The following is a 14,969-nucleotide window of genomic DNA, read 5'->3' on the forward strand; positions in this document are numbered from 1 at the left end:
ATGTTTATACCCCTGGCCAATTCATTTTGGACTTGAAAGCAATGAGTCTTTGGGGGGCATTAAAGATTAGGGTGATGGTAAGGAGGCCTTCCAACCTCAAAGAATCGTATCTCATCACCAGATGATAAATAGTCAAAAGATCAGTGGAAACATGCAAAAAGCTGGTCAGCAATTATAAGTTTGCTGTAATTCCTATAAAGATATTCTACTGATTAATGAGAAGGGTATAAATAAGATTTAACATTAGCTAAATATAATATTGATGTAAAATAAACTGCTTTTATTTAAACTGTAAATAAAACGGGTAAATTATTTTTATGCACGGCATAAGGATGGGCTTGCCCAGGGTGGTATACAAGGACTCCCTTTGCAACCAGGAACACTCTCTGTCCTATGTTGCCAGAGTTGATGAACATAGAGAAGGACTGGATAGTGTTTGAAGTGTTACAATAACACACTGTCAGGAAGGAGAAAAAGTTGTGCAGCAGGACACCTAAGAGCAACAAGACCTTCCCTTCATTACATATACAACGGCTCTGTTGAAGGCAACCTCTCCTGTCTCCTGTGAGCCCACAGCACACTGTAACTCAGCAGTCCAGGCTTCCTCTCAATCGAATATAAATGCTAATCACTGTTCACACTCCATAAACATGGAGAGAAAAGTGCACTTCACCTCATATCTCTTTCTCATGAATTTAAATGAAACTTTAAAAAAAAAACCTGGTGAGTACTTTGGTGATGAGAAAACCTTTTTAGAGGATGGCTTGAGGGCAACTTTTTAGTTTCCATTGTTCTGATTTCTGCCACAGAGACTTTTCTCACTTCGACTAGCCAAACATCCAGTGTCAAATGAGAGATTAGATGGCAGCTGATTGTAAAGATAAACCCTCTGTTCTTGCTTTCTTTCTTCCTCAAAGGTCAGCAGGATCAGAGGTCAATAAACTGCATGGGCTACTGCTAAGGTGCTACAGAACCAACACAGACAGCCATACATGTACAGGTTCAGTATATAGTCATCATGTATCTTATGCACTGTAATTGGTGAGTGTGAGAGAATCAGAGCTCAGGGAAATTTTTACTCCAGCAAAGAGCTCCTCCTAACTTGCAGGTGACAAGTTAGTGACATCAAGGCATTTAATCTCCACACTAGTTCGTGAAGCCGGTGGCGTAAAGGAAGTAGAAAAAGGGGATACAAAGAGGGGAACGAGGCAGTGGGGGATGGGGCAAGTTTTTATAATGAGTGAAAAATCAAGCTATGCGGGGCAGCTCATGTTCATCTCGCGTTACTTTCAAAACATGTTCAAATCTACACAGCTTCCCTTTTCACAGTGTTTTTAACACCTAAGACGTTACTAAAGTCTCCATCGGATTTGGGAGCCAAGCATGAGTCATCAACAGTGCGCGATGCACAGCGTGTTAGCGAGACAGTGGAGCTTGCTGTGCTGCGTGCAATATTTCTTTTAATGCAAAATGAGAGCATCCATAAAAAACAGATAATATGAAAAAGAAGACGGCAATTTAGTGCAAGAATGGTATGTACAATGTTTTCATTTGCATATGTTCAGCGTCCGAGAGTGTAACGGACACAAGTCGTCATATAATGTATGTTTAGTGTGTTTTTGCAAACATATAAATAATAATTATACGATGCATTCTTTGTCTTCGCTGTTGTATTTGTTGTTTCTATTGTCTGCAGCTTTGACCCACCCACAGATGAAGAAATTACGTTCGGGGTACCAGAATGGGCTCCAAACCATGTTGGTGAAAAAAGGGGTAGAGACACATTTATAGCTACTTTATTACATCAAATCATAAGTGCTTTGTAATTATACGACAGAGAGTCAATGACTTCACCTGAATGTGTTAACTGTGCAGAGAGCCTATTTAGGAGCACTGCTTGTGGTGATGTTGAGGCCAGTCAATGTGCGTGTGTGTACAATAGGTGCAGCTAAAACAAGCGGGACAAAGTTAGAGAGAAGTCCATTACATTGCTTGTTGGAGTCACTCTGTAGCTTAATGTACTTCTGAGTGGGACACTTGACGAAAGCATTGCCACTTCACTGGGTTTATGCTAATCTGAGCAGAAAGTCTGACAAACTGCAAGCTACAGGGTTACATGCAGCTCAGGTAGACATGAATAGATAAACAGTGACACACAGTTAAACATCTCATCATTACACATGAACACAAAGATAACTCCTTACAGAACTCTGAGGTACTTCAGGCCAGCAAAGTCACTCTTGGTGATGCGTGTGAGGTTGTTTCCGTTCAGCTCCCTGCAAAGAGAGACACGCAAACATAGATTAATTATTCATCTTGTATCTCCTACTGGACTTGTTTAGCCTGGTGACTAAAGGAAAGCTGCATGGAAGAAGCTTTAGCTTTTGATACATGATGCACAATCTTAGCACATACAGCTGCACACTTTACATACAAATACAAAGGGAGCTTAGCTCTTCAGTACAACATACACAAATACTAGTACAGATGTTCACAAGTCAGTGTATCCAAATCAATTCCCAAGTCTCTGAGAGAGAAATCCAATTCAAATCTTGGAGGGGCAAATTCAAGTTAACTCCAAATCATTTGAGAGACAAGTTTAAGCCACGTTTTAAGTTATTGAGGAACAAGTACAAGTTATGTCCTATTACTTTAAGGAAAAGGACATGTCAAGCTCAAATCTTTGAGTGCCAAGTTCAAACATTGCAAAGAACGCATACGTACTGTGATTAATAATACCATTACAACAAGTAATTTGTATACATTACAGTCACTCAGAGAGGACAAAATCAAATACCCCTCAAATGGTCTACATTTACTGGCTTACTTTCATGCTTTATTACATGAGATAAAGATTGTTCATGAGAGTAGAGTCCCAGACTTTGAGTCTGAGTGGAGTCAAATCTAAGTCTTTTGTTTTTGTGGCTTAAGTGTGACCAGAGTCTAAGTCGCAGTCTAAGTCCCTAGTTCTGACTACAACATACCCTGAGAAAGTTGATGTTTTATGAAATGTGATGTCAAATGTACCATACATTGCTGGGCTGACTCTGGTTAAAAGGAAGTTCAAGCTCAATTCTAATTCCACTGGGAAACATTAAGCAGTGCTGTTAAAAGGAGGCCACATTTAAACTCCCTGGGTGCCTTTTTATTTCATATCTACCACCAGCACACACATACATACACATACATACACAAACAACCCCCCAATACTCCCTGCTTTCTATCCACCATGTCCTTCTACAATTGCTGGGGATTAGCAGGAGCCAGCGGAGGGGATTTGAGTAGGGCTGCAAGGCCAGAAAGCTAAGTGCTGAAGATATAATTGAGCTACCTCCCTGCTGAATGCTAACCATCACTGCAACAATAAAGGGCAAAGAAAACAATCGTAAAACAAAGATTTTGAATTGACTTTTGATTTCCATTGTAAGACTATTATTTCCTAAAAGAATTGCACATGGACCCACTGTCAAAACAGGTAAGCATCCAGAAATTTAACTTTTGTCAGTTTTATGCTGAACCTCATCGTGTTTATTTGCGGTTACATTAAATACTCAGTAGCAAGTTGTACTTTTATAAAGATGGAAAACAAAGCATGTAAAAAAGTGCAGATCTTCTCACTTTTATGCAGTTTGTAAGTATGTCTCCACCCTTTTCTGAATCCCTCAAACCCACTCTCCAAAAGCAAAATCTGGCTTGAAAATCTACACTGAAGCACAGGTTTCTTTCCCTCAGTCGCTCTCTCGTCTAATGACCACTCGAGGGACTGTAGCGCTATGCAATACGAAAGAGAGCGGTCATTACAGACAGATGGTGCATGCATGTGCACACAAGGACGCGTATGCATGTGCTTTTATATATATATTTATATATATACACAGGTGCATTGATAAGCAGAGTAACACAGCCACGGGAAAATAAATAATGGACTGGGTTTCATTAGCCTGGGCTTCGGCTCACACATGTGGCACTCATTACAGGTGCTTACGCAGATATACACACATACAGATACACAATCTTTGGGATTTCCAGTGTCTTATCTTCAGGGTGGTCATTCCTGACTAGACCCAGAGGACATTTAAACAGAGAAAGATAGAGGATGACGAAGAGGAGAGAAGGCATTTGTAAATGTGGAAAAAAATGTGACTAAAAAAAGAACCTATTCTGAGAAAATGTGTTCTTTAAGTATGTCCAGGAGGGCTGCAAGATTTGGACAATGCTCAGATGTCTCCTGCAGGCTGATGGTAGAACCAGTCAGAGTAAGGCTGTGGAGCTGCACAGTTTACCTAATGAAATTTCTTCCGATGGGGTTTCGCAACAAACACTGAATTAAAGGGATAGTTTAGGATTTCTGAATTGATATCCTGGTAAAAGACTATAATAAGTTATAACTCTCCTGGCATCTTCATTTAGTATAAATTGGGAAATTTTGGGTGTTCCTGGAGGCTGAAGCTAACAGCTAGTCTGAGAAGGGCCAAAACCACAACTGACTTTAGTGTCTTAAAACAGCTCCAAACTCCAGAAATATATAGCATTTCTGCAAGCGCTGGTTTATGACTCTTTCAACCAATCTTTACATTTGTACTGAGAAGCTGATGATAATTTACATTAAAAATGGAAGGAGGTGGTGCACCACAACTGATCTTCCACTGTGAATCATGCACTGAGAATGCAACATGTAAAACATCAGCATGTTTGACTCAGAATAATGAGGTGTAGAAAGCTAGAATATTATAGCAGTTTAGGTGAAGGGTATTTTACAGCAAAAGTAAGCATTTTTACGGTAAATTACATCTTTTTTAACATAGTTACTCAGACCGAAAACCCTTTACATATCCAGTCCACAGTCTGCGTTTCACATAGGAAGATTGTCAGTGCCACATCGCCTCCAGGCTTTATTTCCAGTGTGAATTTTTAGCTTCTGTGTAAATAACCGCTCATTGCAAACATGACAACTGGTGAGAAGTTAATAAAATGGCGTATGTATAAACCACTGAGACATTTTTCAGACTGGAGGTGTTTTATGACTTACTTTGGTATTGGCCTCTGTTGGATCTGGATTTATATTAAATGAAGATGCTATAAGAATTATCTACTGCATAAGATATTAACTATTTATAACTGCTTGAAACCTGAACTATCACTTTAATCAAACATTGTCTGTGATGCAGAAGTAATGGATTTTAAAAATCATTTAAACAGTTTTGGCTCATTGCATCAGTGTCTAGTAGTCTGCTCTGGAATAGGCCCCAGTCTGGCTAGCTGTAAGCTTTATCATTTCATGAGATTTTCCAAAGTGAGATCAGTCTCTGTTGCTAGTAAGTCACTGATACTGGATCTACTAGTTGTCAAGTTCCAAAAAATCCAAACTGTCCCTTTAGGCATTGGTCATCTAAATTCACATAAACACCTATCATGTTTCGTTCTCGGCACCTGTTTAACACGGGAAGCTTACTGGTGGTGAAACGCCTCTTATGTTCATTTCCAGTGTAAATAATCATCTGCTTCTGTGTGAATAATTGCTCAATATCTAACTAAACAGAAGCAAAGTATGCCAAACTCATACATGATGTATCAAAGGACAAATGTGCTATTTATTAGTTACAGAATGAGTCTGTGCTGTTTTTTCCCAAATCAAAGCGAGCCAAGCAATAACTTTTGGCATCACAGTAAAGGCATGCCAACTTATTCCGTAGACACGTTTTTTTTTACACTAACTCTAGACAGATTTTTGCATTAAAGTACAACAGTATTACTTTAAAGCCTGAAAATTATTAGCTATCATTCCAAATTCCTACAGCAAACGATTTCCAGCTCCAAATGGTTCACTCAAATCCATTCCATCCTCTGGAAACCTCTGGCAGAAAGAATTCCCACTGCTGACACACCTCCTGGGGAGATATTGGATTTATGACATCACTATCCTAATCCCTCTTCATCTTCCATGCTGAGCTGATTGATGCTGGTGAATATTTCCTGATGCAACTTCCCTCGGGTGGACACAGGGCAGCTTTGCTCTACTACTATAGATCCTTATAATTCAAAGGGGGCTGCAAGCGCTGCTACAGTACTGAAAAACTCATTAGGTTTATTTGTGCCAGCTGCTGGGAGTCCTGTGCAGAGCCTTGTTATGGACCTGTTTTGAATCGAGCCACGCTAGATGAAATGAAAGTCTAGTGTAAAGAAGGTACAAGAAAACAGAGATTTACAATAGGCAGAATAAGCTATTGCGTTTTACTTTGAGGAAGGAATGTACTTAAACACATCAACTGGAAAATACACGAGGCCTGTTTTTACCGGGGTCTCTGAGTACAACTCAACTTCTTATCCTGTTGTTTTAACTCGGTGCACAGCTGTGTTCAATTAATGGTAATTAGCATACAGTTAATTAGCACACTAATTAAGATGCACATCACTAAAGCTTTAAAACAACTTCTCCAGCCATGTGCTTTTTTCTTGATGTCCTGATAATATCCAGTAGAAAACGAATTCTTCTCACATGAAACAAGTGCAACGCACAGTTATGCCTGGAGCAATGAAAGGTATCCAAATGAAGGTGATAAGGACAGTCCTTACATTGAAACACTGTGGTGCATTCACTGTCATTACGTAAAAAAAGATGCTGAAATTAATTACCGAACGTTCATCATTCATTATATTTTTTTATGTGTTTTTTTTTTTAAAGATTTCTCTTTTTATGTTTTTTTTTCATACATAAACTGAATTTTATTGAATTTATATCTGGTATGTGAGACTATGCAAAACATAGTCAAAGCTATTTTTCTCCATCTTTGATGCAAGTCACACTGGTAGTACTGGGACTGCCTTTAGTGGTACTGAGAAGAGTGTTTGGGACATATAATATAGAAGATGTACATATGAAACTAGATGAATAAAAAGACACTACCTTTTTCTCTTGCGTTCTGACATTAAGTCAGACTAAACCTTTCCTGCTTTAGATCAGATAGGATGACAAATTGCTTCCTACTTGCAAAATGCTGAAATAATTTACTAATTAAAGAATTTTATTACATGTTTGTTCTGAAGTTCTAAAGTTTTTATGCACCTTGATTACTATTCCAATTTGGGAATGCCCAGATGAGGATGTTGTGGCTTTGTAAGCTTCTGATAGGTTAATTCATTAGAGTTACTTTGAGACACATTTGGGGATGTGTCTGAAAGGATAAAGACCTATTTAACTTTCTTTTCTTGGGATTACATCACTAATAAAAGGTCACATTCTTCTTCTGTGATTTCACAAAAGTTGTGTTCCTCACAAAGGTGGGTTTCTTAAACCATCTAAGGCTTTCAGCCTTGAAACAAAGCCATGGTCAGGTCATTTATTTCAGACTGTAAACAATGCCAACAAGGGAAGACTATGTGTCCTCATCCTTATCTGATATTACATCTAACTGTCACATTCATTTGCTTAGATTTTTCTAAGCCATCATTCTGCTAAGAACACCACCAGAACATTTGTCCTGAACAGCTTTAGCCTAGCAGGAAATACAGAAACCCGCTGATTGAGAAATAGTGGCATGGTGCTGTCCAACTCCATGCTGTGGAAACAATCTGATAACGAGAACCCCAAGGCTGTGCAACCTAAAACACGGATGCCCATTAATCACAACTACAGACTAATATCGCTGTTTGAGCAGCAGACCTGCGACCATTTCTCCCCCGATCAATGAGCAGGTGGAGAAACTGCTAACAAGTTAAACATTTCTTCTCCTGCAGATTGGACAGCATATGGAAGTGACAGCCATTAAACACACAGGTGGGCAGAGAGCAGCGAAGCGATACAGTCACTGAGAAATGGAAAGAAGACAGAGCAACTCTGATAGGGTTGTTAGCTGACTGAAAGTGACGGTGTGCAGCTGTGTGGTAGAGTGTTGCGAGTAACTAAGAAGAGCTGCAAGAAGCTGACAGTCTGTCTGGGACGTGTCAGCAGAGGGATGAAGTCTCTCAAGAGCTGGTGAGACAGTGGCCAACATACCAGCTGAGATAGGCTTTGCAATCAGTTGGCTGAATTTGATATTGCCATACAGTGCCTTGTGAAAGCAGTCAAACCTCCAGAACTTTTACACATTGTTGCTAAATTACAACTCCACCTTTGAGGGTATTTTATTTGGATTTTTCGGATTTTTTTAGACCTACACAAACAAGTGCATAATTGTAAAATTGAAGGAAAAGGACAAATTACTTTTAAAATTATTCACAAAAATTTGCATTTAGCTCCAGTTTTTCAGATTCATCTAAAAATAAAATCCAGTACAACCAACCCAATTACCCTTAGTAACATTTAATTAATTAATTTAGTAACATTTAATTTCCCTTTGGGATTAATAACGTATTTTTGAATTGAATTGAATTGAATTGAATTGAATTGAATTGAACAAGAGCCAAATTCTGAGTATTTAATCTCAGAATAAATCCAAATGTCCTCAGGGCTTAGAGAACATTAGCGAACAAACACCATCATGACGACCAAGGAACACACCAGACAGGACTGTGATACAGTTGTGGAGAGTTTTACTGCAGGGTTGGGTTACCAAACAATATCCAGTCCTTAGGGCATCTTACAAAATGTTATTCAATCCCTCACTGGAAAATAAAAAGAATACACCACAACTACACACCCACCAAGAACTACCAAGACATGGTCATCAATCTAAACTAACAGACTGGGCGAGGAAAGCATTAATTACAGAAGCAGCCAAAGGACCCACAGAAACTTTGGAGGATTTTTTAAGATTAACAGCTCAGGTGGGAGAGTCTGATGATAGGATAGCTATTACTTGTACACTCCACAATTCTGGACCTTATGGAAGAGTTGCGAAAAGAGCTTGCCACAAGCCATGTAGGGAACACATGAAAATGTGGAAGAAAATGCTCTGGGCAGATTAGACCAAAATGCAACATTTTGATCCACGTGCAAAACACTATGTTTTGAAAACTAATACTGCAAATCACACTGATAACAACAGCCCTACAGTAAAACATGGTATTGGAACCATCAATCTATGGGGTTGCTTTTCTTAAGCAGGGACATGGAAGCTTGTCAGAGTTGATGGGAAATTAAATGGAACCAAAATAGAAAAATATGTAGGTTTCCAGATTTCCAATTGGTTTGCACGTGCAATAAGTATTATCAGAGTAAAAGGGGTAATTATAAAAGCAGGGCACCATTGTCAGATTTTTATTTGTAAAGCATTTTGTAAACCACATATATTTTTCCTTCCACTTCACAGTTATGCACTACTTTCTTTTGGTAACAAAAAGCCACAGAGACCATATTGTTTAACCTTACTGCAACATTTCTATCCACACTAAGAGGTCAGATTTCTGCTCAGCTTGAGCAAAAAACATGTCTCTTCATTGACATGTGGTTTTCAGACAAGCAGTTAATGCCGTCAACTCTAACTCTACATTTTTACTGTGTGTGTGTGTGTGTGTCGATAATTATATAAGTGCACTTATGTGTGCAGTGAGTGTCTAAGTGTGTTTCCTTGCTCCTGGGCTCCTCAAGGGCTATTTACAATTTTCATTCTGCTCAGTCAGGCCTCAGGAGCAAGATTACTGATAGGAAAGTTAAACATCAAGTAGATCGCTCACAGACAGACACACACACACACACTGTTCTTTCTCACAGCCCCGACCACTGTGGGGTCTTCTCTGTCCTGTAGAAGCCTTCTCCCTGTAAAAACACCGACTGGTAAAAGTGCATGCATTCATTAGAAACATACAAATTCATGGTGCAAAAAAAATCAACATGAAATGGGAATGGCAGAAACAATTAGATCAAGGGAAAAGACAAGAGTAACAGTGACGTGCTGATCAAACTATTTTAGGTTAAAGGGAATCAATTAAACATCTGTTTCTATATGAGGCGGCACTACAGGAGGGGAAGAAGAACACACACATACAATAATATGCAGCAGAGGCCAGGACTGAAGGTCCTTTCATGGTTTATGGCATATCTGTAGTTTGTTCAGCCACAGACTTTGAGGTTCTGTTGTGGCTTTTCATTCTGTATGAAGGCATTTGGGCTATATGAATGTGCACTTTGAGTGCGAAAGAACATCATGTGGATAAAACATCTGTGCTCCGCCACATCTGTTATGTTTCATATAAGGCAAACATAGAACTGAGAAAACTTTTGCCTCACAAATGTTCATTGACAACTGGTAATTTGATTTATTTTGGGTCTGAGCCAGAGTCTGTTGGTCCCTTTGAATAGAGAGAGCGTATGGGTTTCACCTCCCACAGAGCCCACTGATAGCAACATTCCACCTGCTCTGTATAGAGAACAGCTCAACTGCTGGGAGAGGAGACCCAGTCTGTAGTATCTGTAGTTTAGTTAAGCAGCATAAATTGTTACAGTTGTAAATAAATAGTTTTGAAGGATACTCTTTACAGTGTCAATGTTGAGTCAGACCGTGAAGATCAGTGTGTTGGAAACTGGTACGTGTGAAACTTGTTTGAAAATGTTGTGGTTTAATCTTAACCTGTTTGTGATACTAAAGTCTTGGGGGTTAAATATTTGTCAGTTTTGGCTTGAAGCACCTTTTTAGAATAGGTCTGACTCACTGTCAGCTTCCTGAGAAAATCTTCCTGATTACTATGCATACTGCTCCACAGAACCCCACTCCAAATACCCAGTATATTTAGATAATAACAATTATATAATTATAATTATTTAATTATATATATATATATATATATATATATACACTGCTCACAAAAATAAAGGGAACACTCAAATAATAATAATCCTAGATCTGAATGAATGAAATATTCTCAATGAATACTTTGTTCTGTACAAAGTTGAATGTGCTGACAACAAAATTACACAAAAATCATCAATGGAAATCAAATTTATTAACTAATGGATCCCTGTATTTGGAGTCACACACAAAATTAAAGTGGAAAAACACACTACAGGATGATCCAACTTTGATGTAATGTCCTTAAAACAAGTCAAAATGAGGCTCAGTATTGTGTGTGGCCTCCATGTGTCTGTATGACCTCCCTACAACGCCTGGACATGCTCCTCACGCGACGGCGGATGGTCTCCTGAGGGATCTCCTCCCAGACCTGGACTAAAGCATCTGCCAACTCCTGGACAGTCTGTGGTGCATCGTGACGTTGGTGGATGGAGCAAGACATGATGTCCCAGATGTGCTCAATTGGATTCAGGTCTGGGGAACAGGCGGGCCAGTCCATAGCTTCATATCTTCATCTTGCAGGAACTGCTGACATACTCCATCCACATGAGGTCTAGCATTGTCCTGCATTAGGAGGAACCCAGGGCCAACCGCACCAGCATATGGTCTCACAAGGGGTCTGAGGATCTCATCTCAGTACCTAATGGCAGTCAGGCTACCTCTGGCGAGCACATGGAGGACCATGCGGCCCTCCAAAGAAATGCCACCCCACACCATTACTGACCCACTACCAAACCGGTCATGCTGAAGGATGTTGCAGGCAGCAGATCGCTCTCCACGGTGTCACCAGACTCTGTCACGTCTGTCACATGTGCTCAGAGTGAACCTGCTTTCATCTGTGAAGAGCACAGGGCCTCAGTGGCAAATTTGCCAATTCTGGTGTTCTCTGGCAAATGCCAAGCATCCTGCAAGGTGTTGGGCTGTGAGCACAACCCCCATTTGTGGATGTCGGGCCCTCATACCATCCTCATGGAGTCGGTTTCTAACCGTTTGTGCAGACACATGCACATTTGTGGCCTGCTGGAGGTCATTTTGCAGGGCTCTGGCAGTGCTCCTCCTGTTCCTCCTTGCACAAAGGTGGAGGTAGCGGTCCTGCTGCTGGGTTGTTGTCCTCCTACGGCCTCCTCCACGTCTCCTGGTATACTGACCTGTGTCCTGGTAGCGCCTCCAGGCTCTGGACACTACGCTGACAGACACAGCAAACCTTCTTGCCACAGCTCGCATTGGATGAGCTGCGCTACCTGAGCCACTTGTGTGGGTTGTAGAGTCCGTCTCATGCTACCACGAGTGTGAAAGCACCACCAACATTCAAAAGTGACCAAAACATCAGCCAGAAAGCATAGGTACCGAGAAGTGGTCTGTGGTCCCCACCTCCAGAACCACTCCTTTATTGAGTGTGTCTTGCTAATCGCCAAAGATTTCCCCCTGTTGTCTATTTCATTTGCACAACATCATGTGAAATTAATTGTCAATCAGTGTTGCTTCCTAAGTGGACAGTTTGATTTCACAGAAGTTTGATTTACTTGGAGTTATATTGTGTTGCTTAATGTTCCCTTTATTTTTTTGAGCAGCGTATATGTAGCTTTAGACAACGACTGTTTTAATGTGTGATCCTTTGTCACGGGCTGTGACATTTTAGTATTAAAGCAGTTCAATTCATTTTACAGTTGCCAGAAATAATTAAATCTCATTTATTTATTTATAGCTTATTAGGGTTTTTCAAGTTTGTGGAAAAAAATCACACATGGTATTTCAAAGGTTTCTGCATTTTCTAACTGATTTATGACTTTTACTAATCTCATGATTCTAATTTACAGTAAAAAGATCAAATTAATCTGAAGTGCTGCTATTAATAAATAAACTTGTTTAAAACACAAGTGCCTTGACAAGTGTGAAATATATATTACGACGACATATCTATCTACTCATCCGAGTGCTCAATGCTGCATACATTAACACACATACATCTCCACTGTCCCCTTAACTCTTCAGCTTATTGCTATCGAGCCAGTTGGGTTGCAAGCAAAGCAAGTCTTCTGAGAAAAAAAATAAAGCAATCTAGATGGATTCTCCAAAAACTCCCTTTTTATAGTCTGCTGAAACGCAGGCACTTTCAGGCAAAACAAAGCAATCACACATGTGCTCCCCAATGTGCACAAGCACATATATCATTCTGTATATATATGCATGCCAGTCAAGCAGATTTATATAAAACAAATTTATGCACTGCACTTGAAAGGTGATTTTTGGCAACACTCGCACACTCTGTTGATAAGGTCATTCCTCATGTCTCCTGGGTGTTATCAAAAACAGCCAAAGAGAAGCTATACTCATCTGGAGAGCAGGCCAGAGGGTGTGTATGGACACACACCAGCTGGCTTTGATGTTTAGCGGTCAGCCATCGTTCTGCTTAGACAAGCAACACTCCAGCTGTACATGTAATGTTAAGTGTAAAAAGGTGCTAAGGTCAAATGGAAAATAAAAACCGCAGAGTTGCAGAGGATGAACTGTGACCTGCAAATGCTACCTAAAAATATTGGCACCACATTTTGACAGGCAGAGAAATGGTAAAAATATATAAAATATCAGAATATAAAGTAAGTTATAGAAATAGAGGGAGAGAGGGCGGCCTTCTTAAGAATTGAACAAAGAAACTCGCAGCTGTGCTGGAAAGCCAGTACATTGAACTGATGCAGTCCCAGGCCTGTAATTTCACAGTGATCCATTGTGAATAAACATCCTCTGTACGATCTTCATTCCAGGCATTTTTCCTCCTCACAGGATTATCAGCAATGAGAATGGATAAATTAGGCTGTGAAACGGGACCTGAATTAAATTCAGTTCACCCCAGGGCTGCACCTTCTTGCCCTCCATAATAAATACCAAAGTCATTCTCATTTATTAATGAGCTTTGTGGCTGAGCTACAACACTCTTTACTCCTATATTTGGTTCATCAGTTTAGTTTCCTTTCATCAGTGATAAGCTCTTTTATTCTTACACTCACCTAAATTTTTTTCATCTCTACTGTAACCAGAGCTGGCAGGTATAGTGGGTAGGTGGTGTTCAACCACGTCACAGTAAATTATGGATCAGATGCCCAGTGAGCTGTCAGTTGTACCAGCTATGTGTTTATGCCAAAAACACTGCAGGCAAAATCTGGCACAAGCACAAGCACTCCTACCTCCAAACCCTTAAAGCTATCAAAGCCACCGAGCCCCTCAACCAGCACTAACCCCCGTGTGTTATCATCTAGCATTACTGATTCACAGCACGCAGGCATATAAAACATATGGAGGCACATGCCCAACTTTATGAATAAACAATAGAGAATACATGCATATGGTGTGCAGCCTCCATCTCATCTATTCTGGAAGAGCTCCAAGGCGCCCTTTGATCTCAGTGCAAGGTATTTTCTTGCCCATTATAATGTTGTTTTCCACAATTACATGAAAGCATCCACATTCACTTAGATACACAACTCCTCTTGTTGTGCAGATCAATTCATTAACAGACAGACAAACATTTAAGCTGAGCAGCTGGACTGTTAATTTGATATCTATCGAACACACAGCTTAGAGCGAGTCACTTTAATCAGCATCACAGATTTTCTTTTGTTTGAGGCAGATTTCAGTGTGATTATCAAATTAATGTGATATTTGCCAGAGTCGATAATTTGAAAAGCTAACTGCAAAAGATAAAGAGAGAGGAAAGATAAAATGACAAAATGATGCAAAGCTGAGGCAGAGGGGACAAAGGGGCATTGGCCCTTATTCGACAGAGAGTGATTTTAACACCTGGAGCTCAGAGTCTCATTACATGCGCTGGTCTGAGGAGCACAGGGGTCAGACCTGATCCAAACCCACACTGACAAGTGCAAATGGGATTTTGCTGTCTGTCTCAACAGCCTACTTACACAGAGTGGACCCAACAGGCAAATACGCTCCTCAAAAAAAATGCTATGCTAATTTCCAAAAAAGTATAGCAAAAGTAAGTTATGTACTGAAACAAAATTTTATGTGATTAAATAAATATTAAATTAAATAATATAATACAAGGATTTATATAATCATATACAATAATTTATTAGTGGAGTTTCTGTGTATGTAAGGTTGGCTCCAGACCCTGGGAATCGCATTCCGCCTCTCACTTTAAAAGTTGTCAAATTTTGCAGATTAAGACCACGAATGTTACTGTGGATTATAAGGATTTTATTTGGTATACAGACACGAAGTGGATTTCATGGT

General features: G+C 39.8%; 1 protein-coding gene across 2 annotated transcripts in view; it reads right to left on the bottom strand.

Moving 5' to 3' along the window:
- The window catches only part of slit1a (slit homolog 1a (Drosophila)), a 108,539-nt gene that overhangs the window by 90,640 nt on the left and 2,930 nt on the right, over positions 1–14,969 (bottom strand). For both annotated transcript variants that reach the window (XM_047351649.1, XM_047351648.1), the window contains exon 2: positions 2,205–2,276. In XM_047351649.1, coding sequence (XP_047207605.1) covers positions 2,205–2,276 — 72 coding nt within the window. The remainder of the gene's footprint in view (positions 1–2,204; positions 2,277–14,969) is intronic.

The sequence above is a fragment of the Girardinichthys multiradiatus genome, chromosome 22 (assembly GCF_021462225.1).
Source record: "Girardinichthys multiradiatus isolate DD_20200921_A chromosome 22, DD_fGirMul_XY1, whole genome shotgun sequence".
In the NCBI taxonomy this organism is placed as follows: Eukaryota; Metazoa; Chordata; class Actinopteri; order Cyprinodontiformes; family Goodeidae; genus Girardinichthys; species Girardinichthys multiradiatus.